Raw genomic sequence first — 24,437 nt, forward strand, 5'->3', positions numbered from 1 at the left:
AAAACTGTCCAAGTGTTCATCTCATCACAAAGAAATGTTGAAAGCATGTTTTTTTTTTTTTTCCAAATCAAGATGCTGAAAATAACACAGTGGATCAACAAGGCTACCCCGGCGTGGTCTCTAAAGCGCCTGTGTCTGGGGATCTCCTGGTGGCCGGGGGTCTCCAAAGGGCTGCAGGTGCCGACCAGGAACGGCAGCCACAGGGCCCGGATGAGCTGAGGTCGGCAGCTCGCTGCCTCTTGCGCATCCCCGAGTGTAGCAGGGAACAGGCTGCTCCTAGAGACACTGCTAAACAAAGTGCACCTGGGTGCTGAGCTGAGGGAAAAAAGGGCCCTCCATCAGGTGCCTAAATATAGAAATACACGCCCAACTTAAAAAAACACATTAAAAAAAAATCTTGGCTTTATTTACAGACAAATAGCAGTGATTCCAACAGGAAGACGCTGCATTCCAGGACCGATTGTGTCTTAGGGAAGCTGCTGCTCCATGAAAGGGCAGCTGGTGCTGCCAGCGACAGTGGCGGGACCCTGCAGCCAGGGGTAGCCCTGGGATGCTCCCCAGTGCAGGAGCCCAGGGGAGACTCCGGCCCTCTGGAAGGGCAGGGCTCCCAGCAATGCTCCCCCTGCACCAGCAGATCCTGCGGCTCAGCAGTCGGCCACGGCACAGCCCGGCAGCTCTTCCCGAGCTCGGCTCTGTCCTGCGTTTCTACCAAAGAACCAAAGGCTGAGGCCTGTCTCGTGACCCATGGATGGAAACCCCTCGTGCATGGATCCATATCTGTCCACACTTCAAGGAAAGCAGGATCCAGGTTTATCATATCTTTATAAGGAATGCCACCGTAGCCCTAGTCGGAGAGCTCACATCCTCTCTTAAATAGGGGGCTTTTATAGGAGAAAGCTGCATGTTGTCGGAYCCAAGCAAACAGGCTTCTACACATCTGGTATTCCACATTAGTATCTCTTTTTAAAGAAGGAAAACTCGGCTCCTGTCTGGACATCAGTAAAGAAATCCCCTCAGTGGGATTTTTGGGCAGTGCTTAACATTGTTTTAGCAGTCTCTTTGGAAATCAATCATAGCACTCCTCATGGGAACACAAGCCACCCTGACATTGATGGCTGAATGATATACAGCGTGCGAACACGCTGCTGTAATCATCGCAACGCGCCCAGCAGAAAGGATGAGTTATGGCTACGGGCACATTTCATGGCCGGCCTCCATCTGCACAGCAGCAGGCCGGCTACGAGGAAAGGAAACTCCGCGTTTGGCAGAAGGAGGAGGAGAAGGAGGAGGAGAAGGAGGAGGAGGAGGAGGAGGAAGAGCGCAGGCGCTGCTGGTGGCGCGGATGCGGCCTTGTGGTCACGGCCTGCGGCGCCGCCTCGGTGCAGCCTGCTGAGCTTCCCGCTTCCCGCTGCTCCGCAGGGCCGGGCCACGGGAAGACTGCATCTAACAAATGTCCCTCTTATCTGAAAGGTTGCTGATGTTCGTGGTGCTTGTGCCTCGTGTCACAGGGGAAAACCACCCCCAGACTTCAGTCTGCTCACAAAACGTCCCTGTAACCTGCCTGTTTTCTRAACGCCGGTGCAGACACCTGAAAGCTCCTTCAGCAGACGCGCTGCGGAATGTCCCAGAGAAGCGAGCGGCTACAACCTACAGCTCAGCTCTGCCAGACTGAGTTGTAACAGCTCAAATAATCCCAGCTCACCCTGAAGGGAGCACTTACTTCTCCTCACTGACAGCTCCCTAGACTTCATTAACGACGTGGATTAGGTCTCTGTGCAAATGGAGCTGCTGTGGAGACCCCTAGGACTTGCCTCAGCTGCCTGACTACAGGTATCCACCACTACCTAGGGATTTCACAACACAAGCAAAAGGCGCACATAGGAACTAAGGGAGATCTATATCCCCACTATGTCTTACCCCTTCTGTGCAGGTAATCAGCGGTCAGGTGGGATATCCTGGAGTATCTCAAATGGCAGTAAGAACCTATGTTGAGATAACTAAATCTGGCCTTTCCTTTAGACATCTGCTTTCAGACACCTGGAAGCTGAAGCCTACTCCAGCCTCCATACAGAGATCCACATAGAATAAAAGGAAAGGGTTTTTTGTTTTGTTTAGTTTTTTWTTTTTTTTTTCTTTGAAAATTATTAGTATAGTTGCTTGGAACTGGCATCTTTGCACTTGCAGCAGAAGATAAATAGTACAACAGAACTAGCCACCTTTTTGGTCCTTTTGAGGAGCTGCTYGTAGCATTTCCCCCCATAACAGTGTAATCCACCTATTTTGTGTACTTCCTGTGCTATGTCTCATTGAGACTTTAAAAATGTACCGAAATAAAAGACCTGGGCTACAGTGCAGATTTTTCCATTTCTTTTTACAAACTGTAAAAACACATTTATCTTTGGGGTCCTCAGAATAGAATTGTATTGTGTACAAAGACTTGCCATTACATCCAAGGATTTGAGATTGATTCCTTATTCCAGGCACAGCTGAGCAATAGTCAGCCATTTATTGCTTAGATCAAAGAAGAATCAAGCCATCTTTAATATTTAATGGATTCACATAGCAAGCTCTTTTACTTACAAACCTCTTTGAACTAATAATTTTGGGGAGATAAAAACAGGTTTGTCTGAATGGTTTTCAGGAAAAAGCAATTTAGGGTCAACTCAAAATTGCCAGTTGAATGAAACTAATGAGTTTCACAATTCTAATTTATCCTGCAGAAATGGGTAAAGGTTACTCATTAAAAAAGAAAGAAAAAGCTGTGAACCTGTGTRTAAGTTGTTGCAGTCATTATTAATATTGAGGGTGTGGAGTGAGATACTCATTAAGGCCTAAAAATGTTAACATGATTGCAAAAACAAGTAATAATTTCTTTGAATAAGACCGCATGGAAAGTGCTGGCTCCTTATTCTATGGCAGGGGAAAAGCAGAATATTTTGGGATAAGAAGGTTTTTCTTGGTCTTTGAGTTAACACAATGAAAGTCAAGTAACTAGAGTCAYTCCACATCAGAGGAGAAGGGATTTATGGTCTTACACAAAACCCCAAACTTTTTTAGATTAATCAAAGAAAACCCCTAGACACATTTGTTCTCTCTTCAGAGCATGTTATGTTGTGCTTGATGCCYACAATACTGCTCCTTGAAACTCCAGGAATTTGGCAATTTTGACTAAGTTACCATTTTATGATTTTTAAATGACCTTTAATTATTTCTTTTCACCATTTTGGCTATTTCTAGTATATGCAATATAAAAAAAAAATATATCAATCAGATAACCTGCCTAGATGGAAAACTTCCTTAACTCTGTGTRTACATCAGAAACTCTTTTCTCTTCTTAACTGCTAATCGTTGTTTTGGGGTCATAGAATTACAGAATCATAGAATGCTTAAGGTTGGAAGGGACCTCAGAGGTCATCTAGTCCAACCCTCCTGCTCACGCAGGGTCACCTAGAGCACGGGGCACAGGGTGGCATCCAGGTGGGTTTTAAAGATCTCCAGAGAAGGAGACTCCACAACCTCTCTGGGCAGCCTGTTCCAGGGCTCTKTCACCCTCACTGTCAAAAAGTGTTTTCTCAAGTTCCTGTGGAACTTTTGGTGCCTCAGCTTGTGGCCGTTTCCTCTAGTCCTATCGCTGGCCACCACTGAAAAGTGGCCACCCCCTCCTCCTCACTGCCTCCCTTGAGGTATTTATACACGCTGATCAGGTCCCCCCTCAGCCTCCTCTTCTCCAGGCTGAACAGGCCCAGCTCCCTCAGCCTTTGCTCAGATGTTCCAGGCCCCTGATCATCCTCATAGCCCTGTGCTGGGTCACTGAATTTGACATCTAATGCATGCTTAGACATCTCCTATAATTAAGAAGAAATGCTAGGCCTTTACCAGCATTTCATAAGGCACTTCAGTGTATATTTAATAAAATTTAATAGTGGCKGTTGTTCCTGTTCATGGACTGTTAGGTAGATGGTTGTTGCTGGTAGTGGCTGGTCTCATGATTGTTTTGGTCTCAGACATCATAGTAGACATGATCTGCACTGGTTCATGGTGAGTACCCTCGGCATGTCCCTAAGCACTCTGTAGAGAGCAAGGAGTTTTTTAGCTTCAGGACTTCTGGTAAGAAGGGAAAGTAAAAACGTGCACAGCAGATGGCAAATTTGCATATATTTCTATTTAAACATGGATGTAAAAGTGGAGGCTAAGGTTTTATGTTTATATTCATTAAAAGTAAAATCTCTGGAATTAAGGAACTCTGAAAAGGAGCTAAGGGAACCTGTAATTAATGAGCACCGGGCATTAGTCCCTTTGGACTGCTGAGTACCTCTTGTGGCTATTTAACTGCTGCAACCTCCTCCATCTTATGCCCCTCACAGTCTGGAGCACCTTCCATCCCAACTGTTCCCTATGCCAAGGAAGATGGAGAAGACCTCTGTAAAAAGGGATGAGGAAAGGAGCAGACTTTGGCAAAGCCTGGAACTGCAACTTTTACTCTGTCTTGGTGAAAAGGGTGGAGGGAAAGAAAAGAAACAACCAACAGGATATTATGACATCTCAGACAAGATGTCTGTTGGTTCCTGTTTTTCACTCCCTTCCTCAGCCTACTTCTTCGGCTTCCCCTGCACAAATTATAGAATTGCTCTCTCATGAGGAGGACACTGTTCTCTCCTACTCTGAGCTGGGTGAGATACAAGGTTGCCTGGGCAAGAGTGATGGTTGGCTGGAGTCAAGTTGTTGTTCCTGCCACCTTTCTTTGGTGCTCTTCCCCTTCCCCAACTCTTCCTCTTCCCCATGTGCTGGCCACATGGTTGGGACTCCTCCTCCCATAGCTCTGTGTAGACTGAGTCTGTACTGCCCTGGGCTCTTCTGTGCCCCATCTTACCCACTGAAGTTGATGGAAGTGTCCGCATTGGACATGACCCAATAAGTTCAGGCTCAGATATAAGTCAGGCAGAGTCAGGCAGACTAAAATGGGACAAGGCAAAGAGAGTAGCACATGTGGAAGGCAGATGATGAGAAAGAGCACATAGAGGGCCAGAGACTGGGGTAGTAAAGGAGGAAATGCTATAGAAGTAACAGTCTAGATGTAACCCATTGTACATGGCTTTTTTTTTTTTTTTTTTTTTTTTTTTTTTTTTTTTGTAGCATCTAGTGTTTTGTTGGCTTTAGAGAGCAGATAAAACAAAAGATTAAAAGAAGCAGTATTTGTTGTAGTTCCTACTCTCCTTCTGAAATACGTGACACATAAGATTAAGCAATAAAATCATTGTACAAAATCAGGAGACTCTTTTGAATGGGGCTTAGGTATGAAATCCTCCATTCTGAGTAAAAAAAAAAAAAAGGAGTTTTGCAGCTACAGACATTTCAAGAGATAGTCCTAGGATTTATCATAGGCTAGAAGGAAAACGCAATGTGGAGCATCATTACAAAACAATTCCTGCCCCTTTCTGTGTCCAGACTAGGGAAATGATCAACCCACTGTACTTGGTGCTGGTAAGGCTGCACCTCAAATACTGTGCTCAGTTTGGGCCCCCTCACTACAAGGACATGGAGATGCTGGAGCATGTCCAAAGACGAGTGAAGGGGCTGGAGCAGAGACCTCACGAGGGGCGGTTGAGGGGGCTGGGGTTATTTAGTGTGGAGAAGAGGAGACTCCAGGGAGGCCTTATTGCTTTCTATAACTACGTGAAAGGAGGTTGTGGTGAGGCCGGGTCGGGCCCTTCTCTAGAATAACTACCCATAGGACAAGAGGAAATGGCTTTAAGTTGCACCAGGGGAGGTTTGGATTGGATATTGGGAAGAATTTCTACACAAAAAGAATAGTCAAGCATCGGAACAGGCTGCCCAGGGAAGTGGTGGMGTCCCCATCCCTGGCAGTGTTCAAAAACAAGTGGATGGGCACTTAAGGATGTGGTTTAGCAGGTATCCTATTGAAGGGTCYGTGGTTGGACTCAATGATCTTGAAGGTCTTTTCCAAMCATAATGATCCTATGATTCTATAATTGTAATCTCTAGATCTAAGTGAATAACAACTGCTTACAGCTTGTGCTTGCCTATTTGAGATCATTCTCCTTTCATCTCAGTGAATAATTATTGGTTTGCAGCATTTTTTGAGGTTTGTTGGAAATATTCAGGGTACCCATGGCATTGCCTCTGATCTCTCAAATATGTTTTACTCAAACTAACACACCCAGAACGCAAAAGAATGTCTTATACAAGTCAGAATTGACATTAGCATTAGTGCTAGTGGTGAGCTGCATGATTTCCAGGCACCAGGGCAGATGGGGCCTCTCCTACAGTTGTTATTTGCAGGMAGGAATTAAGAATTTTGAAAATGCTTAAGTCTGTGGATTCTCCACATGCAAAACCTTGCTTTATCCAGGTATATTGTTTCTATGAGGACACTTCAAATTGATTGCTGATTATCTAATTTTAGAGTGCCTTAAATAATGTAAAGTTAAGCTTCTCAAAGGCTCCTTTGCTATTCTCCATCTATTTATATGTAAGATTTACTTCACCTCTGTACCAGTCATGTCAGTCATCCAACAGACAGAAGTTTTCATTTCTTTCATTTCAATAGGACTCCCTATTTTGCTCCCTAGACCTGTTTCCTTTCCTCCTTTCCTTCAAGTCCCATCCACTCCCGAGTCATCTTGCCTTTCATCCTTTCCCAATGTTTTCCTCCTCCCTGTTTTCATTCCTCTACCTTCTCCTTATTCCTAGACTTACARATGTCCTGATGTTGGCAGTGGATAGTCCACTGCAGAAGCCACCCAGGCCACTTTGGTTGGACTTTAGAACAGTAAAGAATTTACATTGTTTGATGCTCTTACATATGGCTTTCTTGGTTCAGTATTTCATAATTTGCTACCTTGGAAAAAAAAAAAAAAAGGCCTTTAGTCTCTTCCTATCTCTGTCCAGAATATCCTACTGAATTTGATGAAAACTGAAGTCTCAGCACCTCAGAGGAACTCAATACCTTGCCAAACTTGGCCCTGCTTCATGTTAGTTCTGCAGCTGCCAGACTAAAGCCTGGTCTTTGTGTGAAAAAGAGTGCCTTAGGTTTAAAGCAATCTCAGATTGAATGGAGATGGGATATGTATTTAAATTGGTCCTGACTTTCACAGAGAGTAAGTTACAAGAGATCATAGCAAAATTTTTGTATCAAAATACATCTCAGAAGGCCAATTTTAAACACAAATCCAAGCCAAAACCTTCCCCAAGTTCAGAATAATCACACTTGGCATTTGAATTAGGTTTGCTCTAAAACGTAGCTGCAGTTGTTGCATTTGGAGCTTGTACTGTATCTGAGCTGATAAGATGATTGGGATGCAATTCAGGGAGTAACTTCTTTGCCAAAATCTCACTACTTTTTGTGAGCACTGTGAAAACAAAGGCCACATTACACTAAAATAGGCTGTTATTCAGGAATAGAAAAGCTTACAGCTATTTCAGCTCTGAAGACTTCACTGAGTTTTTACTATCTTACATAAATATAGATTGAATATGTTATTTTAGGCTGATCCACTTCAGCTTTCATTGAAATCAGACAGATGTGCTTGGAAGGCTAATTTTAGGCATTCAGCACTGAAAATATTGACACGTGTAGACCTCAAGACTAGGAGTGAGAGTTTTAGTTTTCTTCTGTATTACTTACTATTATAAGTATTTTAAAAAAAGCTTATCTTTTTGCTACCTGTAGTCTTCATGAGCTTCTTTGGTATATACCTGGAATTCTTAGGCATTTAAATACATCATAATGTACTGCTGATTTCCCAGGAGAGCTTCCCAGAGATGTCAGAAAAGAGGTGATTGAAATAGCCAAATGCTTAAGAAGAGATCTACGGGCCTATCTACAGGAAGAATATCAGGACAATTAAGGTAAATTGATTAAAAGAGTGAGCAAAGTAAAGAGATGAGGAGTTTTACAACCTGTTGGTAATTGTATTCCTCAATATTCATTCATCTTAAACTGTTCCTCCTCTGAGGATGATTAAGAAAATGATGTAGCCTTACATCTTRKAGAACTTACTCCACTAGGCCACACTTTATCCAACTAGCTAAAGAAAATAACACTGCCTGGGTACCTCACCTTCACTTTTCCAAGTTTGGTTGAATTAAAAAGCCAATATTGCCCTATATGCAACATTTCAAATGATCTTGGTCTTTTTTGATCCCTAAATTATTTGGGAGAGCATTTTGGCCAATTTTCCATTCCTCAGTTCTTCAGATCTCCAGGCAGATGAGTAGTCCTGCTCCTGTGAGTGGAGCCTCACTAGTACCCAACCTTACAAGAAAAGGGAAGTTCAGCTGCCAGTTACGTCTAAAACACTCCCAGGTTAGAAGTAACATGGAAGTTGTTTTAAACTTCCTGAAAAATTAGTCATATGTGAAAGGAGAAGGTCATAAAGACTTTTTAAAAAATCCTGTAAAGCCAAGAATATATCATATGTATCCTCCCTGCCACTCTCAAAGCTTAAATGTTCACATTGTTCTTATTTACCTTGAAGAATCATTTAAGAGTGTGCAGTCAGAATACCAACAGGGTTGTCATGAGGATTAACAAAATGACAACAAGCCAAGAGTTATTAAGAATTATTCAAATCATCCTACCTTCCTTATTTCTTTTTACAGATGCATATCAACCTATCATTGCACAGATGTAATCTAGAAGTGTATGCACAGAAACAGACATCTTATTGCAAAGTTATTGCAAACATTTCTGAGATGTTGGGTTCGGGTCACTATTCTGAGAATTTTGAATGTTCTCATTTATATTCCACCTGACACTGTGTAAACACTCAAATGTATAAGCCRTGTAGCCATTTTAATCATCCATTTCAATTAACCAGAGAAATGATTGTGCATCTATTTGATTTTCAGATTTTTCACCTTTTTTCACCTTGGCAAAAGAAAATGAWTTTGTATGATAAAATGAATGGGGAGAAGGACTTGTATCAGTTCACATCTGGGACTTAATACCTTCAATTCTCTTTAAAAGGAAATGATGCAAGAATGGTGAGATGAACTTAGAGCTAAGCACTTTGATCCAAAGACTGGAGTAGAGAACGGGCATCTTGGAAAATATGAATTGGCCTAAAAAACCCCACCATCAGAAAACCACCTTTCATCTCAGCTGTTCTGTTTATGGTTCTTTTAAACTGGTTTTGCCTATAAAAAATGTCTTCCTATTTGAACAAAATATCATCTTTCTTAGCACTTGACCAAGAGGAAAAGAGACATGGTTGTTACCAAAACTCCCAAGACACTTCTTTAAAGGAGCAGCTCACCTTGCTTGGAGCAGAGATTTACGTAGACGAGTTTTCCCGTCTCGCTGACTCCCAGCTGCATCCATGAGTGCAGGTATTTCTTACTCTGCTTGGCCATCACCTTCTGACCTTGTTTGGTGAGGAAGAGCGAGCTGTTGGCTACCTTCAGGAGCCCGTCCTCCTCGTGGCAGGTCCACCTGACTGCCTGGGAGCAGTTAGTGATGATGCTGCGGGACGACAGGGCCGAGCGGGTAGAGATGCTCARGCACTGGCCGGATTTGACATGGAGGAGCCGGTCATCCGCCGTCCACCTCCACTCCTGGCTGGGGCTGCTCATATTGCACTTCTCCATAATGACGCCTTTCTTTTCTGAAAGGCACTGCTGCTTCTGGACGTGGATAATCAAAAACCCTTCTGGAAGAGGAAAATTAAAAAAATATACATACGAAATAGATTATAGGTGACCRTTTAACAAAATAACAAATTCCTCATGATTTAAAATATATCAGCAAATAAATCTCTTCTTCACTTTCTAAATGGTGAAATATTCATGAACTTTTCACACGCTGAACCTATTAAAAAAAGCCCTCTACAACCCACATGATGCAAGTGATGGTTGATGGTAATATWAAGAGTGAGAATGCTAAAAGCAAACTTTGGTTGGTAAAGATCACCTTGACCTTCACTATATATGAAAAGGAAGAAAAAAACTGCATATGAAAGATGAGAACTATTGACTGTAAGTCCATTTCTAAAAACCCATTTCCCTTGCTTGAAAGCATATAGAGATCAACAAGAGCTCTCTGTTTGTTTTAGTTATTTGACACAGTCCTTTGTCAATATAATTCACTGCCAGGAAATCATTTCATTAAAACTCACAGTGTTTGTGAATTAAACACATAAAAGGACATTCCCAAATCCGTGTGCCTCATGGTGTCTGTGCTTTAACAAGAATGGTGGCTATTTACTGATAGGAAGCACCCCTCTCCTACTGGATTTACTCTAGTATCCCTAGCTGCTAGTTTTGGGACCATCCTAACTCACACCAGATTCATTCTTTGTGCTGCTACAGTTACACATTTACAGAAAACACTACGATGAACAGAACAACAAATCATTCCCCCCACCAAAACTGTTACCAGCATAAAATACCTACTTGTTAAAGAACACATAATCAGATATTTCACATGCAGTCTCAAAGCCATATTTTATTGAAGCTTTTCTCATTTTGTAATTYACCTACTCTAACATTTCCGGACTCATTAGCTATAAAGTGCTCAAAAACCCACATGTGTTTGCTCAGGTTTAATTCCACTCTGCCAGTTTTTAGAGAACTGGGCATTTTCTAACTAAGCAATAGAGAAACCCCCTGACCCTGGGATTTTCAGAGAACAGGAATAAAAAATAATCTCTCATTCAAAGAGCTTATCCCAAACCTTAGCTCCTAGACTCTCTAGTAGGAGACCATCTCAAAAAAAATAAATAATAAAAAAGAGAGGTATATCCAGCATATAACGAGACAGTTTACTTTCCTGTGCAAAGAAATCTAAACAGAACTGGCTATGTTGGCCCTGCCCACCCCCATTCCTCTTGGAATTCAACCAGTTTTCGTTGTTCCCCCGCCTCCCTGAAGGGCTCTGCCCCGGTGGCGGGGAGCGTTTTMCAGCAGAGGAGCCGTGGGGAGAGACACTTACCTGAGATTGTCAAAGGAAGGCAGGTAAAAACCAGGASGTGAAATAAGGAATCCATTTTCCATCTAGCAACGGCCCATGCTTCTCTTAAAAAAACCCACCTCAGATAAGTGAAGCGAAGGCTAGGAAGGAAATGTGCCTTCACAGGGGGAAAAAGTCAGTGACGAGCACTTCCTTCTATTCAATTGTTTTGGGGAGTTTTACACCACTTTGTCCTTTCGTATGGTTCTTCAGGGTTTACTAGTTGCTTTATTTTGGAAAAATACAGACAAAAGAGAGAGAGGTTTTCAGACACTCAGCTCACTTAAAAAAAACCAAAAACGATTCAACATTTGAATATTTTATTGGACTAAATGTRTGAAGAAAAGGGATTGTAATTCTGTGTAGTTGGTTGTCTGTGAAATACAAAGAGTCTGCAGGTGATCTGGGTTGTGCTGAATAAGTGTCATCCAGGGAACACATAGCCCACTTCTGTAATTACACATAATAAAGCAGAATCTCAGTACTGACACTTAACTCCACAAATTCCAAAAATCAGGTCTAGACGGGGAGGAGGAGGGGAAGAGGAGGAGGCAACACTCTCGTTTTGTACCAGGTCTTAGACAACCTCCCCCTGAGGGATCAAGTGATGCTGACTTTGTCTTCCCATCAGGTGATCCGCTCTGCTCACTATTAGCAGGGGTCTGTAGATGTCCCCTGCAGGGGCTCTCCAAAGGTTTGAAGTCATGATGGAGCTACCCAAATTGTGCTGGGCTGTGCCTGCTTACGTGGGTAAAAGAGTGTYGGGGGCGCATTAACCACCTAGGAAAAAAACACAGACACCCATACATATTTTATATCAAGTTTAATTTATTAGCAGTATGAAGCAAAGTCAACATCACTGTATTAAAAACTCATTATACCCTGTGAACAGATCTCCCAGTGCTTGCTGTAAGTCATAATGCCAACGTCGTACTTCTCCTAAGGAAAAAATAATCTTCCAGAATGTTAAATGCAACATTCATAGCAGCATTTTCCTTTTTGTATAACCTGTCATGAAACAGTTTGTATAACTAAAGACATCCATCTCTTCTGAAAGAGACAGAGTAGTTAAAACAACATAGGCAAAATATCCTTTATTAATAAAAGACAGACAAATATTTAAAATCCTTACCGTTTAATATATGCTACAAAGTTTCTTTTAAAAGTAAAATGACTTACACAATTTACAAATACACTGGATTGGGGTCTGTAGCAGAAGCATCTTCTAAGACAATCAACGGTATAGGGTAAATACATATACACTGAATAACAGACATTGTGCTCTGTAACTGCTCTGTAAGACCTACAGTAAGCATACATTTAATAGATAATAGTATGAAGAACATATATTTCCATACAAAATATTTACTGCTTTTGAATATTTTCAAAAACAAAACTTTTAATTCTTTATTATCTCCTCTCCTTTTTAAACCATAATTGAACACTTGCAATTTTAGCAGCAAGAATATTATGTGGCCGAGAAACAAGCCTACCACATAATCCGTAATAGCACTTTACAGTACAGTTGACAGTCCATTCACAAGACAGAGTTTGCAAACGTTAAAGCATTTATACACTTGATAAACATTTCTTCTTTAGAAGTTCCAATGTCCATCTGGCTGCAGCAGTAGTACATACATACATTTCATATGGCAGATATCAGTATTACAGAACTAAACCCACCTTTAGCTATATATGTGAAATCCATGTGTAGTTTCAGTACAGTACCTTCTTTATAACTCATTTTTGGGAAGCTCACAATACATTCATTTACAGCAAGGCTCGAGCAATCTTTATACTTTTGCCAAACTCTCCACAATCCCTTTGGAAGCTGGCTTCAAAGCCTCTCTTCCCACTGCAGTAAACTCCTTGAAGAAGCTGCTGGTAGGTAATGAAACAAATTACCTCAAGAGTCTGCCATTCATTTTACCCTCCTAGGCCTCACTGGACAGCTTCTGCAGAAAGTCTGCTTTCGTACAGACTCAGTGCGTGGTGCACAAATTCGTACTGTTCGCTGGTCTGCACCATTCCGCCCCTGAGAAGGAAACACCAGAGAAGGAAATGTTATGTCTTCAGAATGCAATCTCCAGCCGCTGCCAGCTCAGCCACCAGCAGGCCTTTCCTCAAGGCCTTTGCTCAATTCAAGGCCTTTTCTCAATTTTGGACTTCAACTTTGCTTCATTAAATGAGAGATTTGCTTCAAAATCTCTGCTAGCCAGCACACATATAGCATGAAGTATCATTCCTGATTTTGTTAGGATAAGAACTATAAAGAAAAAATCTGCCATCTACATTGTTAAAACTAACTTTTCAAATTCAACACTGAGTGAGTTTTGCTCAGTCTCTTGGGCATGGAGGGCCAGACACATGGAATCAGCATTGCTAGAGACAGGGCAAAGCAGTTTCTGACTCTGGCCCTTCATTCTTGTCCTTTACTAAAAATGTAACCTTCGGTGACCCTCAGATCGCAAGTACAGAGAACAGCTTTTCCTGTCCTCTTTCTAACGCCTACAATGCATCCTGTCTGAACAGCAGCCACCTAAGAAATTTTACAGCAATGACTCATTTCACACTAACAATACAGAAGAGTTTAACTTGACCATAAAAAGAATGAGTTACTGTCGGTTTGGATTAGATGCCTACATTTAATACATCCCTTTTACGGGTCAAATTATGAACATAAAGTCCCAAATCTTCAGCGCCAGTTGCAGTGTGGCAGGAAGGGGATGATGTCCTACAGGAATGGGAGCTTAGATGGTGTGATATGTAGCAGGACTAGCACCTTTCAGATCTGAAATTAAAGTGAGACTTTTTCTGGCAGTAGTTGGATCCTTCAGATCTCGTTTCTCATGGAGTGAGGRCTCAGGTTTGCTTAATTGCATTTTAATTATCTAATTTGTCAGGGTATTAAATGCAGTACGCTCTGCTACTAGGAACAGCCCCTCAGCTGATCCTCAGCTTACACGGGAAAGGGTACCTAGCTTTTTGGGGATGAGAAAGTAGACAGCTTTAGTGGCAAGGATGACTTTAAGGTAGGCATTGCATCTGACTTCAGAAGCCAGTGAAGGCTACGGATCATGAGTGATAGAGAAGATGGGCATCCCTCTGGAGAACATCTGACAGACCTCCTTTGATCACTTCAAGCACAACAGCAACAAAATCTTGGTCTGACATACAGAGCTGGACAAGAAATGGTAAAACTGCCTCAACAAATATTTTCCACAGTGACTCTGGACTGTCAAACAGTAGTGAAAAAGATAATCAAATAAAACCTATTTCTAAAAGCAAGTGATGATCTGTCTTTGCTCCACCAGTGAGCTCAGGGAACTGTAAAACACCTTCTAATGAGCTGCATGCTCACTATGATCTCTTATTCCCAGGAATTAAACCACAGATCCAGAAACGGTYTTAACAGGTGCAAAATACAGCAGCCTCTTCGCTGACAAAGACACSGACAAGTTAATGACTTGGCTACCTGCTGCCTCTCAGGGGCTCTCCTCTGTGCCTGTCTCCTGTCCTGGAAACCCAGAAAGAGTCTGCAAGGAAAAGGGAGGGCTTTGCTCTGCTCCTCCATGCTCCACGGCCTTCTTCCTTCCTCTCACTTCCAGTCTCCTGCCCAAGCCACCCCTTTCTACCCAGTTTCATTCCCTGCATCCCACTGTGAACCTTCTCCTTAAGGGAGTGCGTTTTCAGCTTCRACATCCGCTGTATAAAAGGGATGAAGGAAGGGAATGTATCCAGGGAGGAGCACGGGGAAGGAAATACAGAACAAGTGTGAGATGTGCCGTGCTAGGCTGTCTGCGGAGTGACCCTTGCTCCTCCYTCTTCTGTGGTAATCCTGGTCTCCACCACAGTAAAATTCCATTGGAGTGTAAGGAGAGGCTGCAGTCACATTCATCTCCAGTGCTGATCCTGGGCTGTGCAACTCACTCCCAAAGGGGACACAGTGGTCTCCCTAAAAAACGCCTGAAAACTGAAGAGCCTTTTCCTACTTTCTGGGAAGAAAGAAATTGCTGTTATCACCTGTTAGTAACCCTTACTTAAAGTAGCTCTCAGTAGCCCTAAAGCTGTCAACTACCTAGACAGAACACATTACAATTATTATTTTTTTAAAATCAGTATTTGTTTCAGTATTTCAAGTAGAAATATAAGAAGAAATATTTTGCAGTCCTGTTCCTTGACTCCAGTTTTGAGCTGGATGCAGCATATGCAGCATTGCCTGCAAAGACTCTGTTTTAACCTTAGGGTTAAACCTAAGCCCTGTTTAACTGACCAGTTTTAACCCTGTGATGTTGGGGGTTGAAGCTGGTGGGGGTCAAGTCCAGGATTGCAGCATTTGCCCTTTGCAGATGCTGCCTTTGAGCCCTGCATTGTCCAACCAGGGCATGTCTCTACCAGCCAGGGGTAGAGCCTCTTGTTCCCATCACTAAAGAGAGTATGTGCCTTTTGCCAAGTCTTAAGCAGACAGAGATTCAGACAATTTGACCTTGTCAGTCCGATTGTACATGGGATTTTGGTCTTGTGGAAGGGTCATATTTAACAGAAAGGAATTGCCTGTGATCTTAAGACATGACTTTGTGCAAAAGGCTGCATGGAAGAGCATTTCAGGAGGAAATCTGCTCAAGGGGAGGCTTCCTCTCCCGTGTCCCTCGTGCCGAGAAGGGATGTACCCCCGGCTGCACCTCCGCGTGAGCAGCATTCCCTCTGGGAGCYGGTGCTGCTGGCTCCTCTGTGAGCTCCCTGCTTGCTTGGGCTCTCTGGGGTCGTGCTGAGAAGCAGCAGCCTCTCACTGGCCTGTAGTCAGCTCTGCTGGGCAGCCCTGGGGAGGGAAGGGACTTGCAGCCTGCCCTCTGCCTTGCTGCTGGTGCAGCTGGATGCAGTCTGCTCCAGAACGAATGTGATGCCGGGCTGGTGATTTTTTTGTAACCTAAAGTGATTAGTCAAAACACTTAAACAATGCATTGACGCACACTGGAAACTCTTTTCATCCTGTCTGAGGAGCCAAAAGCGAAGCTATCGGACGTCATTCCAAGAATGTGCCTTTAAGGTTAAGAATGTGCAAAGTTTCTCGATATCAGAGTAAATTTTGAAGATGCCTCACATCAAGTGTTTCCTGTTTCTCTTGTAAAACATAAAAAATGAACTGGAAAAAAAAAAAGCTGTGAAGATCTGAGGGTCTGTCTTTCTGTGAAGCCATACAGAGTATGGCTTTATCTCCATGCTGGGTCAAGTTCTTGAGTGGATGGTCCATTTCCTCATGTTAGCTCAGCACAGATAACTGCTGCCAGATCCTTTCACTCCTTGCCAGCTTCATAACTTACACTGAAAAGCTGTATGAAGAGGACTTGGATCTATGGAGGGGCAGACAGTTATTCTAGTTTTCAGTTCTTGGCTTGCAGATTATTTTCAGCATAAATTTTGGCTACCACCTGCAATTTTCTTGGATACTTGCTTGTTTCCCAACAAACACACTACTCAATTGGAGTGTCTTGGTAAATCCCTACAGCACCCCTTGATTTATATCAAGGGGTTGAGTTTCTCTAATACTAATCAATTTTCCCCTCTCTTATCAATTTAATTCACTTTGGTGGAAATTAGGTTGTTGACTCATAAGGAAAAAGTTCACACACAAGTGGACACCATCAACTGTGCTTACTGCATCACTAGGCCTAGCTTGGATGGTGCAGCAAGTCTCTCAGGGAATTAAGTGTAGACAAGGTATCAGAAAACAGAATGATCGAGTGCACCTCTTGGGCAAGCTTCTGGCTTCCACRTAGTCAGATAAACCCAGCCTTTTCTGCTGAATTCTCTCTCGTTTTGCTTTGCAAGGGCAATCTGAGGTACAAAGGAAAATGRTAGCTCAGCTGCTGACGAGTATTAAGAGGAAGGAGTCCTCATCTCTGCTTCTGCTTGCTCCTGGTCTGCTCCAACACAACTACGTCTAGAGCCAGCTCTCGTTGTCAAGCCCGGAGGGATATTCAGTTCATTTTGCCAGCTTCATGCCACCTGCCAGTGCTCTCATGCCAGGACTCAGTCACCAGGCAAAGGTGGCCTCATGGAGCTCTGTGCACGTTATAGTGATGTCTGGTCACTGCATGAACCTGAGACCTGTCTGGACTGGCAGCGGCGGGACTGTAGTCTTAGACACTGCTAAGCTCTGCTTTAGTAATCTCTGCTGTAAACTAGATGCTAGGTGAGGTAGACCAAAATATAGAAAGAAAAACTGTTTGGTTACTAAGTTTTTCCTAGAAAAAATGTCTTTAAATTTCTTTTTTTTTTTAATCTCAGATAATTCCTGACAAAAAAGAAGRGCTAAGAGGCCTGTGCAATCTATTGATAAAATCTGAAACTAAAAAGAAATACAGAACTGTACAAAATCACAAGACTTGACAATTCTTTTAAAACAAGCTTTTTGTCATTGAGATGGTTGTGCTGAATGTTTGCATTTGGATCAGACTTCCATTCTCTTTCTGTATTTTTCTGAGAWACTTACACATATAAAAAAGTTTACTAATCAGACGCACTCGACATGTGGTCTGTTGTCCATTACAGTGCTGCAAACTGGTCTTTTCTTCTACATGGGAAATAATGACATGAACTTGATGTAGCTGAGAGCAGAGTTTGCTTCCACTTCTCTACATAGAGTGTAAGAGCAAGAAGAAAAACATTCTAACAGAAGCACTAAGATGAGGAAGAACACTATACACCTTTTTAAACAAATTAAATAGATAATCCAAATGGAGATTTGGAAATTTGGAGTAGATAATGTAAAGCAAAGGAAGCATGTTTTCCCTCAGCTCTTCCATCTTTTTGTTGCTGAGCTCTTAGGTCAGGAATTCTCATTGGAGAATTTTATATTCCAGGCTGCTCATGTTGCCTGAAAAGGCTCAGGCTTCAGTCTCTCCTATGACGACAGAGATGTGGCAGGGGAAGGTTAGAGAAGGTGATGCATAAACATGGTTGGCAACAGGGACCCTGCAGTTCTTTGCTCCAGTAGTTTTCAGAACTGAGAGCRCATGGAAGCTCCCGCATTGCCCCTTTGGCCTGAGCTTCTTTTTCATTGCTTTCACACTGCCTACTGGTAGGTTCCACTGAAAGAATAAACGTACATCAGAAACAGCTGATATACTTGAAAGGAGTATACATGTATATAAGGAAGTTGGTTATATGATCTGCTGCCTGCAGCAGAAGAGGAGCAAGGGTTCTCTATTTGTGGTGCAGCTCTGTTTATTCATACAAAACTCTGTCTCCCTGAGCAGAGAAATTAAGAAAATCATAACCAAACCAGCCACTTCCATTATGCACAATACCCACATCCTCCTTTCCAACACAAATCTCTCTTCTGCCCTGGTTTCAGAAAACAAAGTACTTTGCAACAATGCTGGCTTACTGTGTTCCTGCTCCCAAGCTGTGAATTCAGTCTGGGAATTGATCTTGACTTAAGAAAAATTTGCAAAAAATGCCCTGTTTAYCCAGCTTTTCTTAAGCTGGATAAGTTTGCCAAACCAATTCAAAAGAAGTCCCAGTACAACGGAGGGAGTAGCAATAACACTAGGTTTGGCGCTCTGTTTTGTGAGGAAACTATACACCGTGTAAAAGGGAATGTCCCTTTCAGTCCAGGCTTAAAGACAATCCCTTGTCTCTGGATTGCCTTGTGTTGCTGTGTCCTAGTGGCATGTCAGCAACCGCAGAAAGCTCCAGGATGGGATGAGATGGGTGTCAAATGCTTAGCAACTGTAGGACTCCCATCTCAGAAGAATTTCATGCAGGAAGTCTCATCCAGTTTCATCCAGAAAACAATATTCCTTAGCCAAGACCTAAATACAAATGCTAGTTTGAATATGCAACTAATGTTTTCATATCAGTTAACATAAATTATGGCAGTTACTTCATGTAAAGTAACATAAAATTCTGTGAAATGGCTTTTGAAGTCRCTATTGAAAAGGAAGCCAGGTTCAGTCTGTCTTTGGACAAGGAGTACGCTGGGTGCTTCACGACCTCTGAATGTTCTTCCCCAGCCCAACACCCCTTATTCTTTCAGTACCACGTGCCACTCATCCACTTTTGCAACTTATCATAAGAAAGTGCCAAAACTTTTGGCACTTTTGCAACTTATCATAAGAAACTTCAAAGCCTGAGTGTAATTGTGGTTGTGTTTTCTTCCCCCATTCTCCAATATGAAGATAACATAAGCACCGTTCAATAAGTTCTTCTCCTTCAAAGAATGCCCCACACTGATGTACTCCACTGACAAATGTTCAGCCAACTAGAGACTCCCTTTGAATCAACAACTGCAATATAAGACAGTCAAAATCACATGGGAAACTCTACTAAAAGCACACATTACAGCTCTAAAACTACTCTTGAAACACATGTATCGTCATAATGTATAAACAAAGACGTATCTTTAAACCAAAATTGTTGGAAAAAAATACTCCCCTTTCTATTTTTCTGTCAGGATATGAACATAGGATGCTGTATTTCTTTTGAGAGGGAAGAGTAGAGTTCCTACACTAGTTGTGCTCTTATTATGAGCCACCTCACAGATGGAAGGTCCTTGCTCTGAGTGTTAGTGATATAATCTCCTTGTACAAGAGAAACACAACAGCTGGAATTTAGGTCCTAGAAGAGCCCAAATATAAAAGGAAAGAACCCTCTGAGTATGCTTACAAAAGGAAGAGCAGGCTTTACAAAAGCTTTCTGTGTTGGACTAGTTCAGCTGCTGATTTTATACAGAAGAAAACTTCCTTTGGAATCAGCAGCGCAGTAGCTCTGCTTTGAATCCACGGGAAAATCCAACACGCTGTTATCTACAACTATTAAGTCTTCCTGTGTGATAAGACAATTTAGCAACTTGAATATTTAATTTTGATGACTATYTTTTTTTCCCTAAAGATCTTGACTCTTGTGTACTTCCTACCCTTTGTAGGATGTCTCAAATACTGTGTCAGTTGCAAGGCACTTTCCAAGAAGGATGTGGGAGACTTCAGTTATGTGGAGCCAGCGTGTACAACTATATGAGACCTCAATTTATCCAGTGCCATTTTAAAGACACTCATGTTACTTGTTTGATTTATGGTTCTTCTGGAACTCACCTATCCACTCTTAGCTGGCAGACAATGCTCAATGCATCTACGACTCCCTCTTCCTTCAGCTGGTGACAACCAATGGCTGTGGCAATAAAACATCCAGTTCTTCCTATGCCAGCACTGAAAAGAAAGCAAAATTTAACATGAAAATGGAGCTCACAGACCAAAGAGGTAAGTGGAAAACACTAAGAATATGAAAAATGAAGTTGCTAGAACCAACCATTCCCATGTACATGTCTAGCGAGAGTAACTTCTCAGCTCAGTCTCTGGACAGAAATGAAAGGCTATCATACTCCAGCAGTATGACTGTCGTGGGTTATTTGTGAGCCCTAAAAGCGACCCCTCCCTCTAACCATGAAAATAAAAAGGACTAAAACCATACGGATGGAGTTGACCTCTTCTCCTGTGAGTCTTCAGACAGGAAGTGCTGTTCCTGCAGAGAGGAACAGCATTAACTGCTACAGCTCTACAGATTTTCTTGATGCCTGCTTGGAAACTGCATCTTTGGCATTTTCTTTACTCTTTGAGCCTCAARCACCTTTGAGAATCTGCGACTCCCTCTCTCTCTTGCTTCAACTATGTGGAATTCCACACAATCTCCTCTCCATTATACTATAGGACATGAAAATGTGGGTCTTCTAGGCAAAGCCCAGGTCAAGGGCCCAGGTCTACATGCCTGGCTTTAGAGGAAATATTTAACCATTTGGTGTCTTGCTTGTATCTGTGCAATGTGTATGAATGCTACCTGCCAACGAGAGGATAATGAGAARTAAAACTGCTAGCGTAAGGAAAGATCGGGTGAGTTGAAGCTCCTAATTTGACAACTTGTCTCCTCGGACATTGTTATCTTTGGGATAAATGGATACAAAAAGAGAAAGAGATAGGTTATAAAGAGGGATTTTCAAAAAGCAGTACAATTTTTTTTTCCTTTTTTTTTAAGGTGTAATATAAYAGGTCTGATCTGTTAATTTGGAGTGTAGGATATCGGACTGTAAGGGGATGCAGTTATAGGAAGTGCCACTTTTTTTCTAGAACATAKGCACAAGCTGAGTGTAGCTGGTGAGGAAAGAAAACAGTTTCTAGCAGCAGGAATAATACTGTCAAGTTTCCAAGTATGACAATTTTATCCTCCATTCTCATTTAAAAAATGCATGTAAGTACTCCATTTTATATGGAAAATCATTGCTTCTTCTAGGAAGAAGAAAATAACTTTGGTACAAAATATGCGTTGCATTGTATGCCAGATTCTCAGTCAGCTTGGTTTCATTAACTAAATGGGGCTAATTYAGTTTCACACTGGCAGAATATAGTCCTGTGTTTCTAGTTCTTCCTTACTCATTCAAATTAAAGAAAGAAAAAAAATGCTTTCTCTCTATATTTGGAATATATATTTCTCTATATATTTCTCTCTTTCTCTCTACATTTGGAATATATTAATTATATTAATATATATTAATTATAATATATATTTGGTCCCAAACCACCTAGTTGGTATTAACCCTAAATTTATTTTGTAACTACATATCCAAAAGATACATTGAAGAGGTATTTTCAGTTTACTACATGCTTTAAATTAGTAGCATGATAGAGCACCTCATGTCATTGTACCTTTTTGGTACTATACTGTTATATCTGTGATATCTATTTCTTTGGCAAGGGCAGAATCAGTTCGGCTGGCTTCAAGCATGAAGACAGAGATTTACTCTTTTTCCATGCATYTGCAGAATAAAAACTGCTTTGCTAAAAGAACTAGAGTTTTTTTTGCATCTATGCCCTGAATCAACTCATTACTGAATTGTGTAGCAGCGTTCGGTGCTGATAGGCTACAAGAAGACACACACACACACACATATACGGTTTTTCCACTTGTATCATAATTCTCATTTTTAAAGATTCTTAAAGGGTCTTGTTTGGACACGCACTATAATGATCCCCTGGAAACAACTGAGAATTGTTCATTTTCATCTGAGGCCTGAATTTAAAAATTAACACTGGCATTATGAGACCTGGCTGATCTCTTCGGGTTAAAATAGAGGACACTGTGTGTTAGAAAATGGAGCAAGAGTGAGTTCATCTTTGTAGATCATACAGTAGTAAGTGTAGTTGAGTTGTCAGTGGAGAGCTGTGTTAATTTTAATCATGACTGAGATGGCAGCTGAGTCTTTAATCATGAATAAATTTCTGCTAGTGATTAAAGACTGTTGTCATATTAGCCATCCGAGAAAGATACCCCATTCCTCTGAAACTCCCATTACTGAAATAATGTGAAAAATGGGAATCTCTTTGGTCATCCATGATTTTGTGCATCGTTTAATAAAGCTACAATTACAGATGAAAACAACTGGATAAAGCTTGGGGAAGTTCCTTATTCATCACACTTTGGTTTTGCAAAATGATGGGTAGTTGAAATCTGCCTTCCACTTCTCTAAATCTCCTAAATATAGATTTAAAAAGAAGTAGCTCAAGATGTTTTGATGTACATTTGAAATAAAAAAAAAAAGTACTCTCCCTACTATAAGAGATGTATCATGATTATGAGAGAAAGCCAGTAAGGAAATACTAATTCCTTTTTGGTTTTTTTTCTGTTTTGCTTCACTTATTTGTAAAACAAAAATAAAACAAACCCAGGGCTGTTTCCTACTATTGAGATTATGATGTGACACAATCAGTCAACATAAACCAATAAAATAGTACTTAATTTTGAGTGATTTAAAGTGAAGTTTCTAGTTCATTGTCATTTCTTTGATTAACACTCTGCTCTTAAGTACTGAATAACACCTTACTCTTGAGTATTAAACCCACTGCCTTTATGAAAATGTTCCCAAACTTTAGTACTGATGTGTTTTCGTCTCCATATTTGCATGTGATGCCTGTTACTATTGGCTGACTTAAGACATTTTAGTCAATCACAGAACAGAGCATCTAACTTGAACATGTCGCTAAGGAACAGGATTGTAAAGAAAGGAAACTATGGAAAAAAAACATAAGCAAAATCATTTTTCTTTCCATCTGGTCTTTCAAACACTGACAGAACACAGAAGCAGACACCAAGACAGGTTTAGAAACAACCTCAAAACCTCAAATCCTTGAACAGAAACTTAGAAAAAGCCATTGCCATTAAGGGGATTTTTCTATGGGGAACTTTCCTCTTCCCAAAATATGTTCTTTGGTTAGGAGAAGGACAGTTTGATGCGATTCTCTGTAGCCTTGCTTTAGGTAACCATTTAAGAAAATGCTTTCAAATTACCTGCAGTGCACAATTACAGGCCCTCTGCCAGGYGATTCCATCCTGTCCTCTTCTACATCCAGCATGAGCTGCAGAAGAGGCTGAGCACTGTCCGGGGTTTTGTGGTCCGGCCAGGACGTGTACCAATAGTGTTTCACACTCTGGGACTGGCTTCCTTGCTGAAAACAACAGTAAGATTTTATATGTACACTTAAGCAGTCTTTTTATCTCTCTCCATGTTATGGCAGAAAGCCAATAAAAATGCTCTGAGAAATTTAATATACAAATATATTGAATTAGATTGATTTGATACAAATGAGGGAAACAGGTATGCTTCCATGGACAGAATTCTAAGAAAAATTACCTGTGTTTTCCTACTATATAAGTTCTATTCTGTCCATTTGATTATTGTCCTGCTTTGTAGTAAGATGGAAATTGTCAGAGACTTCTGTTAGCTCAAAAATGGGACTAAGAGAGATGACCTTAATTTGGGCCTCTGACTTTTACATGTTTCTGCTGTCTTTTTAATGATATTATCATGTGAGTCTTATACAGAAACTAGAAGAGCATTCAAGGTAAAGCTGCAGAACTGYCCTACTAAATCAGTTTAACATCCCCATTCCTCTTGTGATTCTCTCCAACAGAGGTTGCTACCACTTAACTTCAACAAKCAAGGGAGAGTATATGTAGACCAGAGTAATCTGCACACTTTTAATCCAAACAATGTGGATTATAATTAGTTCTCCCTGCCTGGAATGAAACATCAAACAAAATTTCCCAGTTTATTATTTATTGCAATGTCATGGAATTTAAGAATTAWGGAGAAACTCAGAAAGGAGCATCTGCCTTATTCTGCACAGTTAGTGTTTAGTCAGAACCATCAAGCTCAAAGCATGAAGCTTTCTTTATGTATGAGTCATATTTTTAGCATTTCAAATGGGCTTATGGATGCACTCCACACATGACATGAGCAGCTTATCTTTTTCTGAATGATGCTACGTTCACCAGTTCTTTCATTAAACTAAAATCCTTTTACATTGCTTTGGTAATTTTAAAAGGGCCTCAAAGCAAACATAATTTAAAAGGTGACACACTCTTTTTGAAACCTTTTTTATTGCCAGAGTGATACGAAGCAGCAGCAGGGCAAGTTCCA

At 41.4% G+C, this 24,437-nt stretch overlaps 1 protein-coding gene across 1 annotated transcript in view; it reads right to left on the reverse strand.

The window, feature by feature from the left end:
* Positions 1 to 11,912: 11,912 nt before the first annotated feature.
* The window catches only part of PTPRR (protein tyrosine phosphatase, receptor type R), a 70,134-nt gene continuing 57,609 nt past the window's right edge, over positions 11,913 to 24,437 (reverse strand). Inside the window, exons 10-12 of the mRNA XM_026052803.1 lie at positions 23,306 to 23,463; positions 20,065 to 20,178; positions 11,913 to 13,004 (exon numbers count right to left, since the gene is read on the reverse strand). Of these exons, the coding sequence (XP_025908588.1) occupies positions 12,911 to 13,004; positions 20,065 to 20,178; positions 23,306 to 23,463 (366 nt within the window). The 3' untranslated portion in view covers positions 11,913 to 12,910. The remainder of the gene's footprint in view (positions 13,005 to 20,064; positions 20,179 to 23,305; positions 23,464 to 24,437) is intronic.

The sequence above is a fragment of the Nothoprocta perdicaria genome, unplaced genomic scaffold, assembly GCF_003342845.1.
Source record: "Nothoprocta perdicaria isolate Ctin4 unplaced genomic scaffold, notPer1 scaffold_91, whole genome shotgun sequence".
Classification (NCBI taxonomy): domain Eukaryota; kingdom Metazoa; phylum Chordata; class Aves; order Tinamiformes; family Tinamidae; genus Nothoprocta; species Nothoprocta perdicaria.